Source organism: Podarcis vaucheri (assembly GCF_965113315.1).
Source record: "Podarcis vaucheri genome assembly, chromosome: 13".
NCBI lineage: Eukaryota > Metazoa > Chordata > Lepidosauria > Squamata > Lacertidae > Podarcis > Podarcis vaucheri.
In genome coordinates, this window is record NC_138751.1 from 27,341,892 (window position 1) to 27,369,754 (window position 27,863).

The 27,863-nt window shown below is 40.6% G+C and overlaps 5 protein-coding genes across 5 annotated transcripts; all 5 read left to right on the top strand.

Annotated features, from left to right (window-relative positions):
* Positions 1-414: 414 nt before the first annotated feature.
* LOC309517277 (olfactory receptor 10A2-like) lies at positions 415-7,355 on the top strand (the record flags this gene model as incomplete). Its single annotated transcript, XM_082196418.1, has 2 exons — positions 415-528; positions 6,516-7,355. The coding sequence occupies 2 exons, from the start codon at positions 415-417 to the stop codon at positions 7,353-7,355; spliced, it is 954 nt and encodes a 317-aa protein (XP_082052544.1).
* A 3,393-nt stretch (positions 7,356-10,748) lies between these two features.
* LOC309517253 (olfactory receptor 10A2-like) lies at positions 10,749-12,234 on the top strand (the record flags this gene model as incomplete). Its single annotated transcript, XM_082196395.1, has 2 exons — positions 10,749-10,785; positions 11,280-12,234. Exon 2 carries the CDS (start codon positions 11,281-11,283, stop codon positions 12,232-12,234), a length of 954 nt encoding a protein of 317 aa, XP_082052521.1. The 5' UTR covers positions 10,749-10,785; position 11,280.
* Positions 12,235-15,733: 3,499 nt separating this feature from the next.
* On the top strand, positions 15,734-17,219 carry LOC309517252 (olfactory receptor 10A2-like; the record flags this gene model as incomplete). The annotated part of the gene is made up of 2 exons (XM_082196394.1): positions 15,734-15,770; positions 16,265-17,219. Exon 2 carries the CDS (start codon positions 16,266-16,268, stop codon positions 17,217-17,219), a length of 954 nt encoding a protein of 317 aa, XP_082052520.1. The 5' UTR covers positions 15,734-15,770; position 16,265.
* Positions 17,220-21,199: 3,980 nt separating this feature from the next.
* LOC309517255 (olfactory receptor 10A2-like) lies at positions 21,200-22,153 on the top strand (the record flags this gene model as incomplete). Its single annotated transcript, XM_082196397.1, has 1 exon — positions 21,200-22,153. One exon carries the CDS (start codon positions 21,200-21,202, stop codon positions 22,151-22,153), a length of 954 nt encoding a protein of 317 aa, XP_082052523.1.
* A 4,005-nt stretch (positions 22,154-26,158) lies between these two features.
* Positions 26,159-27,112, top strand: LOC309517250 (olfactory receptor 10A2-like; the record flags this gene model as incomplete). The annotated part of the gene is made up of 1 exon (XM_082196392.1): positions 26,159-27,112. The coding sequence occupies one exon, from the start codon at positions 26,159-26,161 to the stop codon at positions 27,110-27,112; it is 954 nt and encodes a 317-aa protein (XP_082052518.1).
* Positions 27,113-27,863: the final 751 nt, after the last annotated feature.

A 27,863-nucleotide genomic window follows, 5' to 3' on the forward strand; every position in this document is an offset into this window, starting at 1 on the left:
AAGATCACTCACTACCTTCTATAACTGTGCCTGAGAAATCTCTAGTGCAACTAGGGTGTCAGGACAGATTGCTGGGTGTGACCTTTCAGGGCTTCAGTAAGTACCTGATTGTTTTCTTTTGTAGCCTTTGACATGTTTCACTCTGAAGGAATACACTTTGTACATTCTTTCTCATGAATGATACTAAATTATTTCTTGGACAATGTTTATTTTTCAAGTTTGATGCCTTTTAACAATGTTATTTAGGAACAATCCTACCAAAGGTTAGCACTTCCTATGTTTAATAAAGAAAATGATTATTATACAGCCTGGCAGTCATTGAACAGAGTTCCACATGTAATCTATATTAAAAGTTTGTGTATAGCTGAACAATCTTACTCTATATTCATCAGTTCTTTATGTTCTCTTTCCAGGATGCAGAACAAAAAAGGATGCATTCTACAAAACAGTACAGCACCAGCTAAATTCATCCTCCTGGGTCTTTCTGATGATCCCAACCTGCAAAGTGCATTGTTCTCCACTTTCCTGGTACTCTATATCATCACTCTGGCAGGAAACCTTCCCATCTTTCTTTTGACATTTGCTGACCCTGCCCTCCACACCCCCATGTATTTCTTCCTAAGAAACCTGTCTTTTCTGGAGATCTGCTACACATCAGTCAATGTCCCTAAGATGCTGGCAAACCTCCTTTCTGGAAATAAATCCATCTCCTTCATCGGATGTGCTGTGCAGACCTACTTTGTATTCTTCCTTGGTGGGTCAGAATGTTTCCTCTTAGCCTCAATGGCCTATGATCGATATGTTGCCATTTGTAAGCCTTTACACTACTCCGTCCTGATGAGCGAAAATATTTATATTACTTTAGCTGTGGCATCTTGGCTAAGTGGGTTTTTGATGTCCTTTGGACTCACCAGCATGGTGTTTACTGTCTCCTACTGTGGCTCCAATGTGATCAACCACTTCTTTTGTGACATCCCTCCTTTGCTGAAATTGGCTTGTGGGGACACCTCAGGAGTTGAGATTTCAGTCTTTGTGGCCACTATGATTTTTGTGACTTTGCCTTTTATCCTGATCTTGATATCTTATGCTGGCATCATTACAAGCATTTTGAAGATCTCGTCCTCTGAAGGTCGGAAGAAGACCTTTTCCACCTGCTCTTCACACCTCATTGTGGTGACCTTGTTCTATGGTTCTGCTTGTATTACATATTTGAAGCCCAATTCCACTTACTCACCAAACACTGGCAAATTCCTCTCCCTTTTCTATACTATTATCGGTCCCATTTTGAACCCCCTCATATACAGCTTGAGGAATAAAGAGGTAAAACGTGCCTTTAAAAGAATCTGGAGTAGAAAGCCTTTTGGGTGATAAAAATACATAACTGTATTGAGGGTGTCCCAAAACAGGTAGGGACTTGTACCTACTAATTGCTGAAATCATTAACTTGGATCCAGAATGATTTAGTTGAACTGTGGTCCAATTAAAATTAAAGGGATTAAGTTAATTTTGGTTTAATATATTTCCCTTGATTTAAATGGCAATTTTTGTCATCTAACCTTGCCTGTATCTACCTAACAACTCAAACAGTCGGATAATTTATAGCAAATAAATTTTTGTGAGGAAAGATTCTTGTTCCCTCCTAGTGAAATCACAAGAAATCCCCCAAAAGATATCTCTGCGAGAGTTGAGGATTTCTCTTAAACAATTTGTGTTGGGGAATAGATGGAAAACTATTGGGGGAAGTGTGAATCATCCTCGATTAAGCTTGGAACCTAATATAACAATATCTCTGTCAGAATGTTTCCTGTCCCTTCATCCATTAACATCGGAGCCCAAGGGTAGATTGCAAGCTTTGTATGCAAAAGGTCCCATGTTCAGTCCAGGCAGGGCTGAGAAAGAATTTTCCTGAAACTCTAGGGAACCTCTGCCAAGCTGCATTCAGATGTGGGGTTTATTGCAAGTGTTTTGCCGGCTATGAAACTAGAGCTTCTGTCCCAATTTCTAACATCCCTTTTGCACTTCAATAGCTGCTGCATTCTAGAACTGTGGGTTTTTGTTTTTGTTTTGTTTTTTTAAAAAAATGCTATTCCATCATGCTGCACTAGATTTTAAATGGCAGGAAAGAATTATATGCAGGGATACTGCCCACATTTTGTCACAGGAACTCAAACGCAATAATTCGCTCTCTTTGGACATCTCCTAACATACTTCTGTTCCAGAGGCGTTCCCATTTGTCTGAATCAGCTAGTATAAAGAAGCCCAAACCCACCTTTTTTCTGCATTAATTTCCAAAATTTGCAGTCTAAATTAGCATTTATTGGCATTCCCCTGGCTACTGACTGCCTTGTGATAGTCTGGACAATGCCAGATATCATTCAAGATCTACGTGGATCAAAACTCTTAGAAGTGAACTGCTGTCATATAGCCCATTGTCTCTCAACATCCCTCATATTACTTGACCATCATAGACCCTCCACATTTCCCTTTTTGACAGGGATAGTCCTGGATTTACTGAAGCTGTCTCAGTTTCTGATTCGATTCCAGAATGTCCCGCTTTTCCTTAGGATGTCCCTATTTTCATTGGAGAAATGTTGGAAGTATGGAGTTAGGCATCTCCCGAGCCAATAAGTAAGTAACTATAGAGAAGTAACTATAGAGCCAACTATAGTTAAGTAACTATAGTGCCTGAAGGTTGCCCTGTATGGGGCAGTTTTAAAACATTTTATTCAGTTTTTTTATATGTTGGAAGCCACCCAGAGTGGCTGGGGCAACCCAGTCATATGGCAAGGGGGTTTATAATGATAGTAGCAGCAGCAGCAGCAACAACAACAACACTAAAGAAAATAATAATACTAGAAGATGTCCCTCTTTTCATTAGATAGATATTGGAGAGTCTGTAATCAATGCTGCTACTTTGCACAGAATGAGACCCAAAGGCTGATTGTAAGTAGCTACAGTAAGATAGGTACTACGGGAGGTTGAACCAGTTGACCCTCAGGGTCCCTTCCAACTCTACGATTCTATGATACTGTGATAGGCAGGCATGGGTTAACCTGTGGGTGGATTTCTTATTTTTATTTTATCTTGTTGAAGCAACTTTCTGTCTTCCATTTGCCCTCTTACTTTCTGCTTAGCTCTTAATAAACTTCATCAAAATAACTGCATGGATTATCGTGTGTATTGTTGCCAGACCAAAAGGGAATTTTTCACTTGTGTGTCTACAACATATTTTTTTTAAGAATAATTTTTTATTAACCGACCAATCACATAAAATCAAACCAAACTACATAAATTCCAAATTACACAGCCGAATTTTAAATTTTTGTTGGGGGTACCCATATTTCAAGTTCCAAAGGGGATCCATCAACTTCTTGCTTCTTGCTGCTGTTTTAATGTCCACAAGTCTAACCTTATGATGTTCACAGTACTATCCAGTCCTTTCTTATTGTTTTTCCACATCTCTTGTTGTTATTTTCATATATTTTTCCTTTCTCTTTGTGACCTCTGATAGTCTCCGCAAGCTCGTTAGAACAGTTTGTAATCCTGCGTGGATTATTTTTTTTTAATCCAATAGCCATATCCAGACGTTTTCCATATAACATCACTTCCATACATCAAAACAGTCTTAGCATCATTAATCTTCACCAATCTGCCTCCTTTCTCAAAACCTCTGAGGAGATTCACCAGGAATGCAGTCTGAAAACAAGTCCGTTCCTCCTCCCGGCTATAAATCCTTTGGCAAGATGGCGACTCCGAATTAATTACTGCGCCATTCCAAAAGCTCTTATTGCTTCTCGATCTCCATAAAGCATACTTTTGGTTAAAGTTTATCTCCACACAAACCTGCTTGGGTCAGTTCAACCAACGATTCTAATGAGGAGGGGTTCTTGTAAATCACATAGAAGGAAAGTAAAAAAGGTCCCCCCCCCATTCAGTCCCGTTGTCAACATACCCAGCCTTTGCTGTATCTTCATCGTAAAATATTCCTGTTTCTCCAATTCGTCGTCTTCTTTCGCAGAGGTCACTTAAATTAGCCGACTTCACTCCCCTTCTTCACTTGAAATATGTGCATTTGCTTCTTTTGTAATTAATTATTCCAAATTGCTGCAACTAGTGCGCGATCAGAGACAGCGTCCAGGAGAGCCGAGGTCCACACGGGGGCATTCTGCCTAGTGCCCTCACCTGCTTCTTTCGAATTAGGGGGTGATTTATGGGCACAGCAGGCAAGGGCAGTGTTCCCCATTTCCTTGGGGCAACAAGGGAGGCTGCCTACTCCCATAACAGCCTCTTAATTACCTGGTGTGGGTCGGAGAGATGGTATTGTCAGCCATCTTCCAATGTGCCCCTAGTGGCCCCCCGTGTCTACAACATTTTGGAGTTATGCTACATGTGATGAGATTGGAGTCTGCCAAGTAGGAGAAAGCTACATTGGGGTCAGAGAAGATCCAGGAAAGCTAGGTGCCCTCTGTGTCTCCCCTCCTCATTACCAGCCTAGGATCCTCTGAAACCACCCATTTGGGGGCAGAGCATGTTAAGGAGGTGGGGGGGAGAGAGATTACTTGCTAGTTCTGGCTTAACTGGCCTACACCCAGACTGACAGCAGTGGAAAGAAAGGGACAAAGCTTCTCCCCACTCCTACCACTGTACCTTGTACCAGTGTACTTTGTATGCCACATGCTGCCAACTACAACTTTTATTGGTGAAACCAAGCCTAGTCTCAGTCATTCATGAAAATTACCCCTATAGCCCTTTCAAAAGCCAATGTAGAATTTCTTTCTTTCTTTCTTTCTTTCTTTCTTTCTTTCTTTCTTTCTTTCTTTCTTTCTTTCTTTCTTTTTCTTTCTTTCTTTCTTCCTTCCTTCCTTCCTTCCTTCCTTCCTTCCTTCCTTCCTTCCTTCCTCTATCTATCTAAAATCTATCTATCATCATTATCATCTATCATCAAACACATCTCTCTGTTGGGGAAAAAAATAGTGGTCCAGCTTGCTAGTAAAGTCAGTTCTAAATTACCTATTTATTGTGCATTCATACAGATTTTTTTGTACAGTTTGTGGCAAGGTTATGCATCATCCACACTTACCTTTTCTCCACAATTTCCAGACATTGTCTGCAATTTAAAGCTTCTTTTCTGAATGCTTCCACATCACCTCCTCCAGAGCTTTCTCATAAAAACACACTCTTTTAAGTTGAATTGGAGCAAATGTCAAACCTCAGAAAACCCGAACTGACATTTGCTCTGATTCTGCCTGGAAGAGTGGATTTTCATGGAGAAAGCTCTGGCATGTGGGGTGGGGGGGGTGGAGGGACCAAGAACACAATCTCGGATTTGTGACTGGAAAATGATGGGGAACTGAGCATTAATTCTTTTTTGTTTGCAGGAGGTTATACAATGTGGTCAAGAAAGTGTTTTCCCATTACAGTATATTTGTTGGCATCAGTCTGTCTCAGAGGACAATCAAACCACTGAATTGGCAGAAATGAATGGATATTCTGGCCTGCCCAGATGACAAGACCCCTTTCTCAACCTCACTGATGTAGTCGAGATGAAACAGCAATACATTTGACACCAGCTTAACTGCAGGAGTTGTCCCAGAAGACAGCTTCTGGGAGCCACAGGTAACAGCTGAGTGAAGGGTGGGGACCAAAGGGGACCAAAATACCCCAGAAGAATCATGTCTGTAACAACAGAGGTACTACCCCTCCTCAAACACCCCACACACCCCATGCAGGGGCTTGGACTTGATGACCCTTACGTCCCTTCCAACTCTACAATTCTATAATTCTAAGTCTGCACGGTCGTATTACCCATAGAACGAAGGATGAAGGGCTTTAAAATTATTTTAAAAGAACTATCACAGTGGATAACTGAATAGCTACATTAATGAATCTGCCTGATCAGTGAATAATTCATTGTGATCTGTCTTGGAGCAGAGCTCCCAGAGGAAAGAATCTGGCAGAATAAAACATGGTGAAGAGGCAAATACACTGAAAGCAGCGTATACCTTCTATAACTGTGGCTGAGAATTCTCTAGTGCAACTAAGGCATCAGGAAAAGAGAGCTGGGTGTGACTTTCCAGTGTTCAGTAAGTACCAGATTGTTTTCTTTTGAAACCTTTGACATGTTTCACTCTGAAGGAATACACTTTGTACATTCTTTCTCATGAATGATACTAAATAATTTATTGGACAATGTTTATTTTTCAAGTTTGAGGCCTTTTAATAATCTTATTTAGGAACAATTCTACCAAAGGTTAGCACTTGCTATGTTTAATAAAGAAAATGATTATTATAGAGCCTGGCAGTCATTGAACAGAGTTCCACATATAATCTATATAAAAAGATTGTGTATAGCCAAACAATCTTACTCTAAACTCATCTGTTCCTTATGTTCTCTTTCCAGGATGCAGAACAGAAAAGAATACATTGTACAAAACAGTACAACACCAGCTAAATTCATCCTCCTGGGTCTTTCTGACGATCTAAACCTGCAAAGTGCATTATTCTTCACTTTCCTGGCACTTTATATCATCACTCTGACAGGAAACCTTCTCATCATTCTTCTGACATTGGCTGACCCTGCCCTGCACACCCCCATGTATTTCTTCCTAAGAAACCTGTCTTTTCTGGAGATCTGCTACACATCAGTCAATATCCCTAAGATGCTGGCAAACCTCCTTTCTGGAAATAAATCCATCTCCTTCATTGAATGTGCCCTGCAGACCTACTTTGATTTCTTCTTCGGTGGGTCAGAATGTTTCCTCTTGGCGTCAATGGCCTACGATCGATATGTTGCCATTTGTAAGCCCTTACACTACCACGTCCTGATGAGCCAAAAAGTTTCTATTACTTTAGCTGTGGCATCTTGGCTAAGTGGGTTTCTGATGTCCTTTGGACACACCAGTATGGTGTTTACTGTCTCCTACTGTGGCTCCAATGTAATCAACCACTTCTTTTGTGACATCCCTCCTTTGCTGAAATTGGCTTGTGGGGACACCTCAAGGGTTGAAATTGCAGTCTTTGTGGTGGCTATGATTTTTGTGACTTTGCCTTTTATCCTGATCTTGATGTCGTATGCTGGCATTATTACAAGCATTTTGAAGATCTCGTCCTCTGAAGGTCGGAAGAAGACCTTCTCCACCTGCTCTTCACACCTCATTGTGGTGACCTTGTTCTATGGTTCTGCTTGTATTACATATTTGAAGCCCAATTCCACTTACTCACCAAACACTGGCAAATTCCTTTCCCTTTTCTATACTATTATCGGTCCCATTTTGAACCCCCTCATATACAGCTTGAGGAATAAAGAGGTAAAACATGCCTTTAAAAGAATCTGGAGTAGAAAGCCTTTTGGCTGACATAACTGACATATCTGTATTGTGGGAGTTAAAAACAGGTAGGGACTTGTACCTACTAATTTCTGAAAGCATTAGTTTGGATCCAGAATGATTTAGTCAAACTGTAGTCCCCTTAAAATTAATGGGATTAAGTTAATTATGCTTTAATATATGTCCCTTGATTTAAATTGGTATTTAATTCATATAACCTTGCCTGTATCTATCTAACAACTCAAACAGTGGGATAATTTATAGTAAATAAATTTGTGTGAGGAAAGATTGTGGTTCCCTCCTAGTGAAATCACAAGAAATCCCCCAAAAGATATCTCTGCGGGGGTTGAGGATTTCTCTTAAACAATTTGTGTTGGGGAATAGATGGAAAACTCTTGGGGGAAGTGTGAATCATCCTCGATTAAGCTTGGAACCTAATATAACAATATCTCTGTCAGAATGTTTCCTGTCCCTTCATCCATTAACATCGGAGCCCAAGGGTAGATTGCAAGCTTTGTATGCAAAAGGTCCGATGTTCAGTCCAGGCAGGGCTGAGAAAGAATTTTCCTGAAATTCTAGGGAACTTCTGCCAAGCTGCATTCAGATGTGGGGTTTATTGCATGTGTTTTGCCGGTTATGAAACTAGTGCTTCTGTCCCAATTTCTAACATCCCTTTTGCACTTCAATAGCTGCTGCATTCCAGAACTGTGGGTTTTTGTTTTTGTGTTGTTGTTTTTTAAAAAAAATGCTATTCCATCATGCTGCACTAGATTTTAAATGGCAGGAAAGAATTATATGCAGGGATACTGCCCACATTTTGTCACATGAACTCAAACGCAATAATTCGCTCTCTTTGGACTTCTCCTAGCATGCTTCTGTTCCAGAGGCGTTTCCATTTGTCTGAATCAGCTAATATAAAGAAGCCCAAACCCACCTTTAATTTCCAAAATTTGCAAAGTCTAAGTTAGCATTGATTGGCATTCCCCTGGCAACTGACTGCCTTATGATTGTCTGGCCAATGCCAGATATCATTCAAGATCTATGTGGATCAAAACTCTTAGAAATGAACTGTTGTCATATAGCCCATTGTCTCTGAACATCCCTCATATTACTTGACCATCATAGACCCTCCACATTTCCCTTTTTGACAGGGATAGTCCTGGATTTACTGAAGCTGTCTCAGTTTCTGATTCGATCCCAGAATGTCCCGCTTTTCCTTAGAATGTCCCTATTTTCATTGGAGAAATGTTGGAGGTATGGAGTTAGGCATCTCCCGAGCCAATAAGTAAGTAACTATAGATAAGTAACTCTAGAGCCATTAGAAGATATCTGAAGGTTGCCCTGTATATGGGAGATTTTAAACATTTTATTCAGTTTTTATATATGTTGGAAGCCACCCACAGTGGCTGGGGCAACTCAGTCGTATGGGCAGGGGATTTATAATGATAGCAGCAGCAACAACAACAACACCACCAATGATAATAATAAATAATAATAATAATAGAAGAAGATGTCCCTCTTTTCATTGGAGAATTATTGTAGGGTCTCCAATCAATGCTGCTACTTTGCACAGAATGAGACCCAAAGGCTGATTGTAAGTAGCTGCAGTAAGATAGGTACTACAGGTGGTTGATCCAGTTGACCCTCAGGGTCCCTTCCAACTCTACAATTCTACAATACTATGTGGGTGGATTTTTTATTCTTTTATCTTGTTGAAGCAACTTTCTGTCTTCCCTTTGCCCTCTTACTTTCTGCTTAGCTCTTAATAAACTTCATCAAAATAACTGTCTCGATTATCATGTGTATTGCTGCCAGACCCAAAGGGAATTTTTCACTTATGTGTCTACAACATTTTAGAGTTATGCTACATGTGATAAGATTGGAGGAGAAAGCTACATTGGGGTCAGAGAAGATCCAGGAAGGCTAGCTGCCCCATGTGTCTCCCCTCCTCATTACCTGCCTTGGATCCTCTGAAACCACCCATTTGGGGGCAGAGCATGTTAAGGAGGTGGGGGGGGAGATTACTTGCTAGTTCTGGCTTACCTGGCCTACACCCAGACTAACAGTGGTGGAAAGAAAGGGACAAAGGTTCTCCCCACTCCTGCCACTGTACCTTTTACCTTTTACTCTGTATGCCACATGCTGCCAACAACAACTTTTATTGGTGAAACCAAGCCTAGTCTCAGTTATTCATGAAAATCACCCCTGTAGCCATTTCAAAGGCCAATGTAGAATTCCTTCCTTCCTTCCTTCCTTTCTTCCTTCCTTCCCTCCTTCCTTCCTTCCTTCCTTCCTTCCTTCCTTCCTTTCTCTATCGATCTATCATCTATCTATCGATCTATCTATCTATCATTATCTATCATAAAACACATCTCTCTGTTGGGGGAAAAAAGAATTTTAGTGGTCCAACTTGCTACTAAAGTCAGTTCTAATTTACCTGTTTATTGAGCATTCATACAGATTTCTTTGTACAGTTTGTGGCAAGGTTATGCATCATCCACACTTACCTTTTCTCCACACTTTCCAGACATTGTCTGCAATTTAAAGCTTCTTTTCTGAATGCTTCCACACCACCACCTCCAGAGCTTTCTCATAAAAACACACTCTATTAAGTTGAACTGGAGCAAATGTCAAACCTCAGAAAACCCGAATTGACATTTGCTCTGATTCTGCCTGGAAGAGTGGGTTTTCATGGAGAAAGCTCTGGCATGTGGGGTCGGGGGGGGGGGGGACCGAGGACACAATCTCGGATTTGTGACTGGAAAATGATGGGGAACTGAGCATTAATTCTTTTTTGTTTGCAGGTGGTTATTCAATGTGGTCAAGAAAGTGTTTTCCCATTACAGTACATTTGTTGGAATCAGTCTGTCTCAGAGATGACAAGACACCCTTCTCAACCTCACTGATGTAGTCAGGATGAAACAGCAATACATTTTGCACCAGCTTAGCTGCAGGAGTTGTCCCAGAAGACAGCTTCTGGGAGCCACAGGTAACAGATGAGTGGAGGGTGGGGAGCAAAGGGGACCAAATTACCCCAGAAGAATCATGTCTGTAACAACAGAGGTACTACCTCTCCCCAAACACCCCACACACCCCATGCAGGGGGTTGGACTTGTTGACTCTTACGTCATTTCCAACTCTACAATTCTATAATTCTATGTCTGCACGATCATATGCCCCATAGAACAAAGGATGAAGAGCTTTAAAATTATTTTTTAAAAAGAACTATCACAGTGGATAACTGAATAGCTACATTAATGCATCTGCCTGATCAGTGAATAATTCATTGTGATCTGTCTTGGAGCAGAGCTCCCAGAGGAAAGAATCTGGCAAAATAAAACATGGTGAAGAGGCAAATACACTGAAAGCAGCGTATACCTTCTATAACTGTGCCTAAGAATTCTCTAGTGCAACTAGGGTGCCAGGAACAGAGAACTGGGTGTGACCTTCCAGGGCTTCAGTAAGTACCAGATTGTTTTCTTTCGTAGCCTTGAGCATGTTTCACTCTGAAGGAACACACTTTATACATTCCTTCTCATGAATGATACTAAATTATTTCTTGGACAATGTTTATTTTTTAAGTTTGATGCCTTTTAATAATGTTATTTAGGAAGAATTCTACTAAAGGTTAGCACTTGCTATGTTTAATAAAGAAAATGATGATTATATAGATGGATAGTTCAGCAAAATCTCTTTAATGATTATTAAAACTATACCTCCCCATATGAACAAGACACAGAAGCTGTAGGTATAATTTAGAATTTTTCTTATAAGATCACCTCTAAATCCAATTGATTCCAATGAAGTTAAACACTGCAGTATGTGCCTTTGGATCATTCCCTGATCAGCCTGGCAGTCCTTGAACAGAGTTCCACATATAATCTATATAAAAAGATTGTGTACAGCCAAGCAATAATATCCTAAATTTATCAGTTCTGTATGTTCTTTTTCCAGGATGCAGAACAGAAAAGAATACATTCTACAAAACAGTACAACACCAGCTAAATTCATCCTCCTGGGTCTTTCTGATGATCCAAACCTGCAAAGTGCATTGTTCTCCACTTTCCTGGTACTCTATATCATCACTCTGGTAGGAAACCTTCTCATCATTCTTCTGACGTTGGCTGACCCTGCCCTCCACACCCCTATGTATTTCTTCCTAAGAAACCTGTCTTTTCTGGAGATCTGCTACACATCAGTCAATGTCCCTAAGATGCTGGCAAACCTCCTCTCTGGAAATAAATCCATCTCCTTCATCGGATGTGCTCTGCAGACCTACTTTGTATTCTTCCTTGGTGGGTCAGAATGTTTCCTTTTGGCCTCAATGGCCTATGATCGATATGTTGCCATTTGTAAGCCCTTACACTACCATGTCCTTATGAGCCAAAAAGTTTATATTTCTTTAGCTGTGGCATCTTGGCTAAGTGGGTTTCTGATGTCCTTTGGACACACCAGCATGGTGTTTACTGTCTCCTACTGTGGCTCCAATGTGATCAACCACTTCTTTTGTGACATTCCTCCTTTGCTGAAATTGGCTTGTGGGGACACCTCAAGGGTTGAAATTGCAGTCTTTGTAGTGGCTATGATTTTTGTGACTTTGCCTTTTATCCTGATCTTGATATCTTATGCTGGCATTATTACAAGCATTGTGAAGATCTCCTCCTCAGAGGGTCGGAAGAAGACCTTCTCCACCTGCTCTTCACACCTCATTGTGGTGACCTTGTTCTATGGTTCTGCTTGTATTACATATTTGAAGCCCAATTCCACTTACTCACCAAACAATGACAAATTTCTCTCCCTTTTCTATACTGTTATCGGTCCCATTTTGAACCCCCTCATATACAGCCTGAGGAATAAAGAGGTAAAGCATTCCTTTAGAAGAATCTGGGGTAGAAGACCTTTTGGGTGATAAAAATGAACTGACATATTGTGGGAGTTCCAAAATAGGTATGGACCTGTACCTACTAATTTCTGAATGCATTAGCTTGGATCCAGAATGATTTAGTTGAACTGTGGTCCAATTAAAATTAATGGGATTAAGTTAATTGTGATTTAATATATGACCCTTGATATAAATGGCGTTTATTTGTCATCTAACCTTGCCTTTATCTACCCAGCAGCTCAAACAGTGGGATAATTTATAGTAAATAAATTTGTGAAAGGAAAGATTGTGGTTCCCTCCTAGTTAAATCACCAGAAATCCCCCAAAAGATATCTCAGCGAGGGTTGAGGATTCATCCTAAACAATTTGTGTTGGGGAATGGAAGGAAAACTATTGGGGGAAGTGGGAATCATTCTCGATTAAGCATGGAACCTAATATAAATTGATATAAAAGTCTATCTCTGACAGAAAGTTTAATGTCTCTTCATCCAATACCATCGGAGCCGAAGGGTAAATCGTATGCTTAGTATGCAAAAGGTCCCATGTTCAGTCCAGGCAGGGCTGGGGAAGATTTTTTCCTGAAACTCTGGGGAGCTTCTGCCAAGCTGCATTCAGATGTGGGGTTCATCGCATGTGTTTTTCTGGTTATGATGCTAGTCTTTCTGTCCCAATTTCTAACATTCCTTTTGCACTGCAATAGCAGCTGCATTCCAGAACTGTGGTTTTTTTGTTTTATGTTTTTTTAAAAAGTCCGTTCCCACCATGCTGCACTAGATTTTAAATGGCAAGAAAAAATTATATGCAGGGCTACAATCACATTTTGTTGCATGATCTCACAATGCAATAATTAGCATACTTCTGTTCCAGAGGTGTTTCCATTTGTCCGAATCAGCCAGTTAAAAGAACCACAAACCCACCTTTTTCCTGCATTAACTTCTAAAATTTGCCGAGACTAAATTAGCACTGATTGACATTCCCCTGGCTACTGACTGCCTTGTGATAGTCTGGAAAATGCCTGATATCATGCAAGACCTACCTGGATCAAACCTCTTGGAAGTGAACTGTTGCCATATAGCCCATTGTCTCTCAACATTCCTCATATTACTTGACCATCATGGACCCTCCACACTTCCCTTTTTTAAGATTTACAGAAGCTGTCTCAGTTTCTGATTCAATCCCAGAATGTCCCACTTTTTCTTAGGATGTGCCTATTTTCACTGGTGAAATATTGGGGGTATGGAGTTAGGCAACCCCCGAGCCAATTAGATAAGTAATTATAGAGCCTTTAGAAGATATCTGAAGGTTGCCCTGTATAGGGAAGTTTTTATTCAGTTTTTATATATTTTTGCATTTTATTCAGGTTTTATATATGTTGGAAGCTGCCCAGAGTGGCTGGGGCAACCCAGTCATATGGGCAGCGGATTTATAATGATAGCAGCAGCAGCAGCAGCAGCAACAACAACAACAACAAGAAAGACCAACACTAAGAAATAATAATGGAAGATGTCCCTCTTTCATTGGATAGATATTGGAGGGTCTGTAATGTATTCTGCAGCTTTGCACAGAATGAGACCCAAAGGCTGATTGTAAATAGCAGCAGTAAGATAGGTACTACAGGAGGTTGAACCAGTTAACCCTCAGTGTCCCTTCCAACTCTACGATTCTATAATACTATGATAGGCAGGCATCAGATAACCTGTGGGTGGATTTTTTATTCTTTAATCTTGTTGAAGCAACTTTCTGTCTTCCATTTGCCCTCTTACTTTCCGCTTAGCTCTTAATAAACTTCATCCAAATAACTGTCTGGATTATTGTGTATATCGTTGCCAGACCCAAAGGGCTTTTTTCACTTGTGTGTCTACAACATTTTGGAGTCATGCTACATGTGATGAGATGAGATTGGAGTCTGCCATGGAGGAGAAAGCTACATTGGGGTCAGAGAAGATCCAGGAAGGCTAGGTGCTCTCTCTGTCTCTCCTTCTCATTACGTGCCTTGGATCCTCTGAAACCACCCATTTGGGGGCAGAGCATGTTAAGGAGGTGGGGGGAGGAGGAGATTACTTGCTAGTTCTGGCTTACCTGGCCTACACCCAGACTGACAGCGGTGGAAAGAAAGGGACAAAGGTTCTCCCCACTCCTGCCACTGTACCTTTTACCTTTTACTCTGTATGCCACATGCTGCCAACAACTTTTATTGGTGAAACCAAGCCTAGTCTTAGTTATTCATGAAAATCACCCCTGTAGCTGTTTCAAAGGCCAATGTAGGTTTCCTTCCTTCCTTCCTTCCTTCCTTCCTTCCTTCCTTCCTTCCTTCCTTCCTTCCCTCCTTCCTTCCTTCCTTCCTTCCTTCCTTCCTTCCTTCCTTTCTCTATCGATCTATCATCTATCTATCGATCTATCTATCTATCATTATCTATCATCAAACACATCTCTCTGTTGGGGGAAAAAAGAATTTTAGTGGTCCAACTTGCTACTAAAGTCAGTTCTAATTTACCTGTTTATTGAGCATTCATACAGATTTCTTTGTACAGTTTGTGGCAAGGTTATGCATCATCCACACTTACCTTTTCTCCACACTTTCCAGACATTGTCTGCAATTGAAAACTTCTTTTCTGAATGCTTCCACACCACCACCTCCAGAGCTTTCTCATAAAAACACACTCTTTTAAGTTGAATTGGAGCAAATGTCAAACCTCAGAAAACCCGAATTGACATTTGCTCTGATTCTGCCTGGAAGAGTGGGTTTTCATGGAGAAAGCTCTGGCATGTGGGGTCGGGGGGGGGGGGGAGAGAGACCAAGGACACAATCTCGGATTTGTGACTGGAAAATGATGGGGAACTGAGCATTAATTCTTGTTTGTTTGCAGGTGGTTATTCAATGTGGTCAAGAAAGTGTTTTCCCATTGCAGTACATTTGTTGGCATCAGTCTGTCTCAGAGGACAATCAAACCACTGAATTGGCAGAAAGGAATGGATGTTCTGGGCTACCCAGATGACAAGACCCCCTTCTCACCCTCACTGATGTAGTCAGGATGGAACAGCAATACATTTGGCACCAGCTTAGCTGCAGGAGTTGTCCCAGAAGACAGCTTCTGGGAGCCACAGGTAACAGATGAGTGGAGGGTGGGGACCAAACTACCCCAGAAAAATCATGTCTGTACTAACAGAGGTACTACCTCTCCCCAAACACCCCACACACCCCATTCAGGGGGTTGGACTTGTTGACCCTTACGTCATTTCCAACTCTACAATTCTATAATTCCATGTCTGCACGATCATATGCCCCATAGAACAAAGGATGAAGAGGTTTAAAGTTATTTTAAAAGAAGTACCACAGTGCATAGTTGAATAGCTACATTAATGAATCTGCCTGATCAGTGAATTATTCATTGTGATCTGTCTTAGAGCAGAGCTCCCAGAGGGAAGAATCTGGCAGAATAAAACATGGTGAAGAGGCAAATACACTGAAAGCAGCGTATACCTTCTATAACTGTGCCTAAGAATTCTCTAGTGCAACTAGGGTGCCAGGAACAGAGATCTGGGTGTGACCTTCCAGGGCTTCAGTAAGTACCAGATTGTTTTCTTTCGTAGCCTTGAGCATGTTTCACTCTGAAGGAACACACTTTATACATTCCTTCTCATGAATGATACTAAATTATTTCTTGGACAATGTTTATTTTTTAAGTTTGATGCCTTTTAATAATGTTATTTAGGAAGAATTCTACTAAAGGTTAGCACTTGCTATGTTTAATAAAGAAAATGATGATTATATAGATGGATAGTTCAGCAAAATCTCTTTAATGATTATTAAAACTATACCTCCCCATATGAACAAGACACAGAAGCTGTAGGTATAATTTAGAATTTTTCTTATAAGATCACCTCTAAATCCAATTGATTCCAATGAAGTTAAACACTGCAGTATGTGCCTTTGGATCATTCCCTGATCAGCCTGGCAGTCCTTGAACAGAGTTCCACATATAATCTATATAAAAAGATTGTGTACAGCCAAGCAATAATATCCTAAATTTATCAGTTCTGTATGTTCTTTTTCCAGGATGCAGAACAGAAAAGAATACATTCTACAAAACAGTACAACACCAGCTAAATTCATCCTCCTGGGTCTTTCTGATGATCCAAACCTGCAAAGTGCATTGTTCTCCACTTTCCTGGTACTCTATATCATCACTCTGGTAGGAAACCTTCTCATCATTCTTCTGACGTTGGCTGACCCTGCCCTCCACACCCCTATGTATTTCTTCCTAAGAAACCTGTCTTTTCTGGAGATCTGCTACACATCAGCCAATGTCCCTAAGATGCTGGCAAACCTCCTCTCTGGAAATAAATCCATCTCCTTCATCGGATGTGCTCTGCAGACCTACTTTGTGTTCTTCCTTGGTGGGTCAGAATGTTTCCTTTTGGCCTCAATGGCCTATGATCGATATGTTGCCATTTGTAAGCCCTTACACTACCATGTCCTGATGAGCCAAAAAGTTTATATTTCTTTAGCTGTGGCATCTTGGCTAAGTGGGTTTTTTATGTCCTTTGGACACACCAGCATGGTGTTTACTGTCTCCTACTGTGGCTCCAATGCGATCAACCACTTCTTTTGTGACATCCCGCCTTTGCTGAAATTGGCTTGTGGGGACACCTCAAGGGTTGAAATTGCAGTCTTTGTAGTGGCTATGATTTTTGTGACTTTGCCTTTTATCCTGATCTTGATATCTTATGCTGGCATTATTACAAGCATTTTGAAGATCTCGTCCTCTGAAGGTCGGAAGAAGACATTCTCCACCTGCTCTTCACACCTCATTGTGGTGACCTTGTTCTATGGTTCTGGTTGTATTACATATTTGAAGCCCAATTCCACTTACTCACCAAACAGTGACAAATTTCTCTCCCTTTTCTATACTGTTATCGGTCCCATTTTGAACCCCCTCATATACAGCCTGAGGAATAAAGAGGTAAAGCATTCCTTTAGAAGAATCTGGGGTAGAAGACCTTTTGGGTGATAAAAATGAACTGACATATTGTGTGAGTTCCAAAATAGGTATGGACCTGTACCTACTAATTTCTGAATGCATTTCCTTGGATCCTGAATGATTTAGGAGAACCCTGGTCCCTTTAAAATTAATGGGATTAAGTTAATTGTGATTTAATATATGATCCTTGATATAAATGGTGATTTTTGTCATTTAACCTTGCATTTATCTACCCAGCAGCTCAAACAGTGGGATATTTATAGTAAATAAATTTGTGAAAGGAAAGATTGTGGTTCCCTCCTAGTGAAATCACAAGAAATCCCCTAAAAGATATCTCAGCGAGGGTTGAGGATTCATCCTAAACAATTTGTTTTGGGGAATGGAAGGAAAACTATTGGGGAAAGTGGGAATCATTCTCGATTAAGCATGGAACCTAATATAAATTGATATGAAAGTCAATTTCTGACAGAAAGTTTAATGTCTCTTCATCCAATACAATCGGAGCCTAAGGGTAAATCGTATGCTTTGTATGCAAAATGTCCCATGTTCAGTCCAGGCAGGGCTGGGGAAGATTTTTTCCGGAAACTCTGGGGAGCTTCTGCCAAGCTGCATTCAGATGTGGGGTTCATTGCATGTGTTTTTCTGGTTATGATGCTAGTCTTTCTGTCCCAATTTCTAACATTCCTTTTGTACTGCAATAGCAGCTGCATTTCAGAACTGTGGTTTTTTTGTTTTATGTTTTTTTTAAAAAATCCGTTCCCACCAAATGGCAAGAAAGAATTATAAGCAGGGCTACAATCACATTTTGTCGCATGATCTCACAATGCAATAATTAGCATACTTCTGTTCCAGAGGTGTTTCCATTTGTCTGAATCAGCCAGTTAAAAGAACCACAAACCCACCTTTTTCCTGCATTAACTTCCAAAATCTGCCGAGACTAAATTAGCACTAATTGACATTCCCCTGGCTACTGACTGCCTTGTGATAGTCTGGAAAATGCCTGATATCATGCAAGACCTACCTGGATCAAACCTCTTGGAAGTGAACTGTTGCCATATAGCCCATTGTCTCTCAACATTCCTCATATTACTTGACCATCATGGACCCTCCACACTTCCCTTTTTTAAGATTTACAGAAGCTGTCTCAGTTTCTGATTCAATCCCAGAATGTCCCACTTTTTCTTAGGATGTCCCTATATTCACTGGCGAAATATTGGGGGTATGGAGTTAGGCAACCCCCGAGCCAATTAGATAAGTAATTATAGAGCCTTTAGAAGATATCTGAAGGTTGCCCTGTATAGGGAAGTTTTTATTCAGTTTTTATATATTTTTACATTTTATTCAGGTTTTATATATGCTGGAAGCTGCCCAGAGTGGCTGGGGCAACCCAGACATATGAGCAGAGGATTTATAATGATAGCAGCAGCAGCAACAACAACAACAACAAGAAAGACCAACACTAAGAAATAACAATAGAAGATGTCCCTCTTTCATTGGATAGATATTGGAGGGTCTGTAATGTATTCTGCAGCTTTGGGCAGAATGAGACCCAAAGGCTGATTGTAAATAGCTGCAGTAAGATAGGTACTACAGGAGTTTGAACCAGTTAACCCTCAGTGTCCCTTCCAATTCTACGATTCTATAATACTATGATAGGCAGGCATCAGATAACCTGTGGGTCGATTTTTTATTCTTTAATCTTGTTGAAGCAACTTTCTGTCTTCCATTTGCCCTCTTACTTTCCGCTTAGCTCTTAATAAACTTCATCCAAATAACTGTCTGGAGTATTGTGTATAACGTTGCCAGACCCAAAGGGCTTATTTCACTTGTGTGTCTACAACATTTTGGAGTCATGCTACATGTGATGAGATGAGATTGGAGTCTGCCATGGAGGAGAAAGCTACATTGGGGTCAGAGAAGATCCAGGAAGGCTAGGTGCTCTCTCTGTCTCTCCTTCTCATTACCTGCCTTGGATCCTCTGAAACCACCCATTTGGGGGCAGAGCATGTTAAGCTGTTGGGGGGAGGACTTACTTGCTAGTTTTGGCTTAACTGGCCTACACCCAGACTGACAGCGGTGGAAAGAAAGAGACAAAGGTTCTCCCCACTCCTACCACTGTACCTTTTGCCACTGTACTCTGTATGCCACATGCTGCCAACTACAACTTTTATTGGTGAAACCAAGCCTAGTCTCAATCATTCATGAAAATCACACCAGTGTAAAATATCTTTCTTCTTTCTTTCTTTCTTTCTTTCTTTCTTTCTTTCTCTCTCTCTCTCTCTCTCTCTCTCTCTCTCTCTCTTTCTCTCTCTCTCTCTCTCTCTCATCTTTCTATCTTCTATCATCGATCTGTCTATCATCAACTATCATCAAGCACATCTCTCTGTTGGGGAAAAAAAGAATTTTAGTGGTCCAGCTTGCTAGTAAAGTCAGTTCTAAAATACCTGTTTATTGAGCATTCATACAGATCTCTTTGTACAGTTTGTGGCAAGGTAAAGCATCATCCACTCTTACCTTTTCTCCACGCTTTCCAGACATTGTCTGCAATTTAAAGCTTCTTTTCTGAATACATCCACATCACCACCTCCAGAGCTTTCTCATAAAAACACACTCTTTTAAGTTGAATTGGAGCAAATATCAAACCTCAGAAAACCCGAATTGACATTTGCTCTGATTCTGCCTGGAAGAGTGGATTTTCATGGAGAAAGCTCTGGCATGTGGGTTGGGGGTTGAAGGGGGGAGACCAAGGACACAATCTCAGATTTGTGACTGGAAAATGATGGGGAACTCAGCATTAATTCTTGTTTGTTTGCAGGAGGTTATACAATGTGGTCAAGAAAGTGTTTTCCCATTACAGTATATTTGTTGGCATCAGTCTGTCTCAGAGGACAATCAAACCACTGAATTGGCAGAAATGAATGGATATTCTGGCCTGCCCAGATGACAAGACCCCTTTCTCAACCTCACTGATGTAGTCGAGATGAAACAGCAATACATTTGACACCAGCTTAACTGCAGGCTTCTGGGAGCCTCTGGTAACAGCTGAGTGGAGGGTGGGGACCAAACTACCCCAGAAGAATCATGTCTGTAACAACACAGGTACTACCTCTCCCCAAACACCCCACACACCCCATGCAGGGGCTTGGACTTGATGACCCTTACGTCCCTTCCAACTCTACAATTCTATAATTCTGTGTCTGCACAGTCATATGCCCCATAGAACAAAGGATGAAGGGCTTTAAAGTTATTTTAAAAGAAATATCACAATGGATAACTGAATAGCTACATTAATGCATCTGCCTGATCAGTGAATAATTCATTGTGATCTGTCTTGGTGCAGAGCTCCCAGAGGGAAGAATCTGGCAGAATAAAACATTGTGAAGAGGCAAATACACTGAAAGCAGTGTTTACCTTCTATAACTGTGGCTGAGAAATCTCTAGTGCAATTAGGGTGTCAGGACAAGAGATCTGGCTGTGACCTTCCAGGGCTTCAGTAAGTACCAGATTGTTTTCTTTTGAAGACTTTGGCATGTTTCACTCTGAAGGAACACACTTTGTACATTCCTTCTCATCAATGATACTATATTATTTATTGGACTATGATTATTTTTCAAGCTTGATGCTTTTTAATAATGTTAGCGTGGAACAATCCTACCAAAGGTTAGCACTTGTTTAATAAAGGTTAGCTATGTTTAATAAAGCAAATGATGATTATATAGATGGAAAGTTCAGCAAAATCTCTTTAATGATTATTAAAACTATACCTCCCCATATGAACAAGACACAGAAGCTATAATTTAGGTATAATTTAGAATTTTTATTATAAGATCACCTCTAAGTCCTATTGATTCCAATGAAGTTAAACACTGCAGTATGTGCCTTTGGATCGTTCCCTGATCAGCCTGGCAGTCCTTGAACAAATAAGCCCACATATAATCTATATAAAAAGATTGTGTACAGCCAAGCAATAATATCCTAAATTTATCAGTTCTGTATGTTCTTTTTCCAGGATGCAGAACCGAAAAGAATACATTCTACAAAACAGTACAGCACCAGCTAAATTCATCCTCCTGGGCCTTTCTGGTGATCCCAACCTGCAAAGTGCATTATTCTCCACTTTCCTGGTACTCTATATCATCACTATGGCAGGAAACCTTCTCATCATTCTTCTGACGTTGGCTGACCCTGCCCTGCACACCCCCATGTATTTCTTCCTAAGAAACCTGTCTTTTCTGGAGATCTGCTACACATCAGTCAATGTCCCTAAGATGCTGGCAAACCTCCTTTCTGGAAATAAATCCATCTCCTTCATCGGATGTGCTGTGCAGACCTACTTTATATTCTTCCTTGGTGGGTCAGAATGTTTCCTTTTGGCCGCAATGGCCTATGATCGATATGTTGCCATTTGTAAGCCCTTACGCTACCCTGTCCTGATGAGCCAAAAAGTTTATACTACTTTAGCTGTGGTGTGTTGGTTAAGTGGATTTTTGATGTCCTTTGGTCACAGTAGCATGTTATTTACTGTCTCCTACTGTCGCTCCAATGTGATCAACCACTTCTTTTGTGACATCCCTCCTTTGCTGAAATTGGCTTGTGGGGACACTTCTAGGATTGAAATTGGACTCTTTGTGGGGGCTATGATTTTTGGGACTTTGCCTTTTATCCTGATCTTGATGTCTTACACTGGCATTATAACCACTATTTTGAAGATCTCATCCTCTGAAGGTTGGAAGAAGACCTTCTCCACCTGCTCTTCACACCTCATTGTGGTGACCTTGTTCTATGGTTCTGCTTGTATTACATATTTGAAGCCCAATTCCACTTACTCACCAAACTCTGGCAAATATCTCTCCCTTTTCTATACTGTTATAGGTCCCATTTTGAACCCCCTCATATACAGCTTGAGGAATAAAGAGGTAAAGCATTCCTTTAGAAGAATCTGGGGTAGAAGACCTTTTGGGTGATAAAAATGAACTGACATATTGTGGGAGTTCCAGAATAGGTATGGACCTGTACCTACTAATTTCTGAATGCATTAGCTTGGATCCTGAATGATTTAGGAGAGCTCTGGTCCCCTTAAAATTAATGGGATTAAGTTAATTGTGATTTAATATATGACCCTTGATATAAATAGTGATTTTTGTCATCTAACCTTGCCTTTATCTACCCAGCAGCTCAAACAGTGGGATAATTTATAGTAAATAAATTTGTGAAAGGAAAGATTGTGGTTCCCACCTAGTGAAATCACCAGAAATCCCCCAAAAGATATCTCAGCGAGGGTTGAGGATTCATCCTAAACAATTTGTGTTGGGGAATGGAAGGAAAACTATTGGGGGAAGTGGGAATCATTCTCGATTAAGCATGGAACCTAATATAAATTGATATAAAAGTCAATCTCTGACAGAAGGTTTACTGTCTCTTCATCCAATACCATCGGAGCCGAAGGGTAAATTGTATGCTTAGTATGCAAAAGGTCCCATGTTCAGTCCAGGCAGGGCTGGGGAAGATTTTTTCCTGAAACTCTGGGGAGCTTCTGCTAAGCTGCATTCAGATGTGGGGTTCATCGCATGTGTTTTTCTGGTTATGATGCTAGTCTTTCTGTCCCAATTTCTAACATTCCTTTTGCACTGCAATAGCAGCTGCATTCCAGAACTGTGGTTGTTGTTGTTTTTTGTTTTATGTTTTTTAAAAAAATCCATTCCCACCATGCTGCACCAGATTTTAAATGGCAAGAAAGAATTATAAGCAGGGCTACAATCACATTTTGTCGCATGATCTCACAATGTAATAATTAGCATACTTCTGTTCCAGAGGTGTTTCCATTTGTCTGAATCAGCCAGTTAAAAGAACCACAAACCCACCTTTTTCCTGCATTAACTTCCAAAATTTGCTGAGACTAAATTAGCACTGATTGACATTCCCCTGGCTACTGACTGCCTTGTGATAGTCTGGAAAATGCCTGATATCATGCAAGACCTACCTGGATCAAACCTCTTGGAAGTGAACTGTTGCCATATAGCCCATTGTCTCTCAACATTCCTCATATTACTTGACCATCATGGACCCTCCACACTTCCCTTTTTTAAGATTTACAGAAGCTGTCTCAGTTTCTGATTCAATCCCAGAATGTCCCACTTTTTCTTAGGATGTCCCTATTTTCACTGGCGAAATATTGGGGGTATGGAGTTAGGCAACCCCCGAGCCAATTAGATAAGTAATTATAGAGCCTTTAGAAGATATCTGAAGGTTGCCCTGTATAGGGAAGTTTTTATTCAGTTTTTATATATTTTTACATTTTATTCAGGTTTTATATATGCTGGAAGCTGCCCAGAGTGGCTGGGGCAACCCAGACATATGAGCAGAGGATTTATAATGATAGCAGCAGCAACAAAAACAACAACAAGAAAGACCAACACTAAGAAATAATAATGGAAGATGTCCCTCTTTCATTGGATAGATATTGGAGGGTCTGTAATGTATTCTGCAGCTTTGCGCAGAATGAGACCCAAAGGCTGATTGTAAATAGCAGCAGTAAGATAGGTACTACAGGAGGTTGAACCAGTTAACCCTCAGTGTCCCTTCGAACTCTACGATTCTATAATTCTATGATAGGCAGGCATCGGATAACCTGTGGGTGGATTTTTTATTCTATAATCTTGTTGAAGCAACTTTCTGTCTTCCATTTGCCCTCTTACTTTCCGCTTAGCTCTTAATAAACTTCATCCAAATAACTGTCTGAATTATTGTGTATATCGTTGCCAGACCCAAAGGGCTTTTTTCACTTGTGTGTCTACAACATTTTGGAGTCATGCTACATGTGATGAGATGAGATTGGAGTCTGCCATGGAGGAGAAAGCTACATTGGGGTCAGAGAAGATCCAGGAAGGCTAGGTGCTCTCTCTGTCTCTCCTTCTCATTACGTGCCTTGGATCCTCTGAAACCACCCATTTGGGGGCAGAGCATGTTAAGGAGGTGGGGGGAGGAGGAGATTACTTGCTAGTTCTGGCTTACCTGGCCTACACCCAGACTGACAGCGGTGGAAAGAAAGGGACAAAGGTTCTCCCCACTCCTACCACTTTACCTTTTACCACTGTACTCTGTATGCCACATGCTGCCAACTACAACTTTTATTGGTGAAACCAAGCCTAGTCTTAATCATTCACGAAAATCACCTCAATGTAAAATATCTTTCTTCTTTCTTTCTTTCTTTCTTTCTTTCTTTCTTTCTTTCTCTCTCTCTCTCTCTCTCTCTCTCTCTCTCTCTCTCTCTCTCTCATCTTTCTATCATCTATCTGTCTATCATCGACTATCATCAAGCATATCTCTCTCTTGGGAAAAAAAAAAGAATTTTAGTGGTCCAGCTTGCTAGTAAAGTCAGTTCTAAATTACCTGTTTATTGAGCATTCATACAGATCTCTTTGTACAGTTTGTGGCAAGGTAAAGCATCATCCACACTTACCTTTTCTCTACGCTTTCCAGACATTGTCTGCAATTTAAAGCTTCTTTTCTGAATACATCCACACCACCACCTCCAGAGCTTTCTCGTAAAAACACACTCTTTAAAGTTGAATTGGAGCAAATGTCAAACCTCAGAAAACCCGAATTGACATTTGCTCTGATTCTGCCTGGAAGAGTGGGTTTTCCTGGAGAAAGCTCTGGCATGTGGCGTGGGGGTTGGGGGGGGGAGACCAAGGACACAATCTCGGATTTGTGACTGGAATATGATGGGGAACTGAGCATTAATTCTTGTTTGTTTGTAGGAGGTTATACAATGTGGTCAAGAAAGTGTTTTCCCATTACAGTATATTTGTTGGCATCAGTCTGTCTCAGAGGACAATCAAACCACTGAATTGGCAGAAATGAATGGATGTTCTGGGCTACCCAGATGACAAGACCCCCTTCTCAACCTCACTGATGTAGTTAGGATGAAACAGCAATACATTTGGCACCAGCTTAGCTGCAGGAGTTGTCCCAGAAGACAGCTTCTGGGAGCCACAGGTAACAGCTGAGTGAAGGGTGGGGACCAAAGGGGACAAAAATACCCCAGAAGAATCATGTCTGTACCAACCCTCCTCAAACACCCCACACACCCCATGCAGGGTCTTGGACTTGATGATCCTTACATCCCTTCCAACTCTACAATTCTATAATTCTATGTCTGCACAGTCATATGCCCCATAGAACAAAGGATGGAGGGCTTTAAAGTTATTTTAAAAGAAATATCACAATGGATAACTTAATAGCTACATTAATGCATCTGCCTGCTCAGTAAATAATTCATTGTGATCTGTCTTGGAGCAGAGCTCCCAGAGGAAAGAATCTGGCAGAATAAAACATGGTGAAGAGGCAAATACACTGAAAGCAGTGTATACCTTCTATAACTGTGGCTGAGAATTCTCTAGTGCAACTAAGGCGTCAGGAACAGAGATCTGGGTGTGACCTTCCAGTGTTCAGTAAGTATCAGATTGTTTTCTTTTGAAGACTTTGGCATGTTTCACTCTGAAGGAACACACTTTGTACATTCCTTCTCATCAATGATACTAAATTATTTATTGGACTATGATTATTTTTCAAGCTTGATGCTTTTTAATAATGTTAGCTAGGAACAATCCTACCAAAGGTTAGCACTTGTTTAATAAAGGTTAGCTATGTTTAATAAAGCAAATGATGATTATATAGATGGAAAGTTCAACAAAATCTCTTTAATGATTATTAAAACTATACCTCCCCATATGAACAAGGCACAGAAGCTATAATTTAGGTATAATTTAGAATTTTTATTATAAGATCACCTCTAAGTCCTATTGATTCCAATGAAGTTAAACACTGCAGTATGTGCCTTTGGATCATTCCCTGATCAGCCTGGCAGTCCCGAACAAATAATCCCACATATAATCTATATAAAAATATTGTGTACAGCCAAGCAATAATATCCTAAATTTATCAGTTCTGTATGTTCTTTTTCCAGGATGCAGAACCGAAAAGAATACATTCTACAAAACAATACAGCACCAGCTAAATTCATCCTCCTGGGTCTTTCTGGTGATCCAAACCTGCAAAGTGCATTGTTCTCCACTTTCCTGGTACTCTATATCATCACTCTGACAGGAAACCTTCTCATCATTCTTCTGACATTGGCTGACCCTGCCCTCCACACCCCCATGTATTTCTTCCTAAGAAACCTGTCTTTTCTGGAGATCTGCTACACATCAGTCAATGTCCCTAAGATGCTGGCAAACCTCCTTTCTGGAAATAAATCCATCTCCTTCATCGGATGTGCTCTGCAGACCTACTTTATATTCTTCCTTGGTGGGTCAGAATGTTTCCTTTTGGCCTCAATGGCCTATGATCGATATGTTGCCATTTGTAAGCCCTTACGCTACCCTGTCCTGATGAGCCAAAAAGTTTATACTACTTTAGCTGTGGTGTGTTGGTTAAGTGGATTTTTGATGTCCTTTGGTCACACTAGCATGTTATTTACTGTCTCCTACTGTGGCTCCAATGTGATCAACCACTTCTTTTGTGACATCCCTCCTTTGCTGAAATTGGCTTGTGGGGACACTTCTAGGGTTGAAATTGGAGTCTTTGTGGGGGCTATGATTTTTGGGACTTTGCCTTTTATCCTGATCTTGATGTCTTACGCTGGCATTATAACCACTATTTTGAAGATCTCATCCTCTGAAGGTCGGAAGAAGACCTTCTCCACCTGCTCTTCACACCTCATTGTGGTGACCTTGTTCTATGGTTCTGCTTGTATTACATATTTGAAGCCCAATTCCACTTACTCACCAAACACTGGCAAATATCTCTCCCTTTTCTATACTGTTATAGGTCCCATTTTGAACCCCCTCATATACAGCTTGAGGAATAAAGAGGTAAAACGTGCCTTTAAAAGAATCTGGGATAGAAAGCCTTTTGGGTGATAAAAATGAACCAACACATTATGGGAGATCCAAAATAGGTAGGAACTTGTAACTTCTAACTTCTGAAAGCATTAGCTTGGATCCAGAATGATTTAGTTGAACTGTGTTCCCTTTAAAATCAATGGGATTAGGTTAATTATGCTTTAATCTAAATCCCATTGATTTAAATGGGAAACTAATTCATCTAACCTTGCCTGGAACTCACCTAACAGACTGGCTAGGACAACCCAGTCAGAGGAAGGGGTACAAATAATAATAATAATAATAATAATAATAATAATAATAATAATAATAATAATTATAATAATAATAGAGTAGAAAAGTTTCCTGCTGTAACCACCAGAAACCCCACAAAGATCTCTCTGACTTAGAAATCTTCCTACGCAATGTGCATTCTGGAATTGATGGAAAACAATGTTAAATGTCCCATGTTCAGTCCAGGAAAGGCTGGAATAGATTCTTGCCTGAAACCCTGGAGATCTACTGCTAGCTTGCATTCAAAAGTGGGGTTTATTGCATGAGTTTTTGTTGTTTTGTCCCACTTTCTAGCATCCCTTTCATACAGCTATAACTGTTACATTCCAGAACTGTGACTTTTTGATTACTATCCCACCATGTTGCACTATATTTTAAATGGCCGGGGGGGGGGCAGAATACTGTCCCAAATTTTGTCATATGACATTGCAATGCAAAGCTATCATGATTTTCTGAGTCAATGCCAGTCTGGTGCAGTGGTTAAGAGGAGTGGACT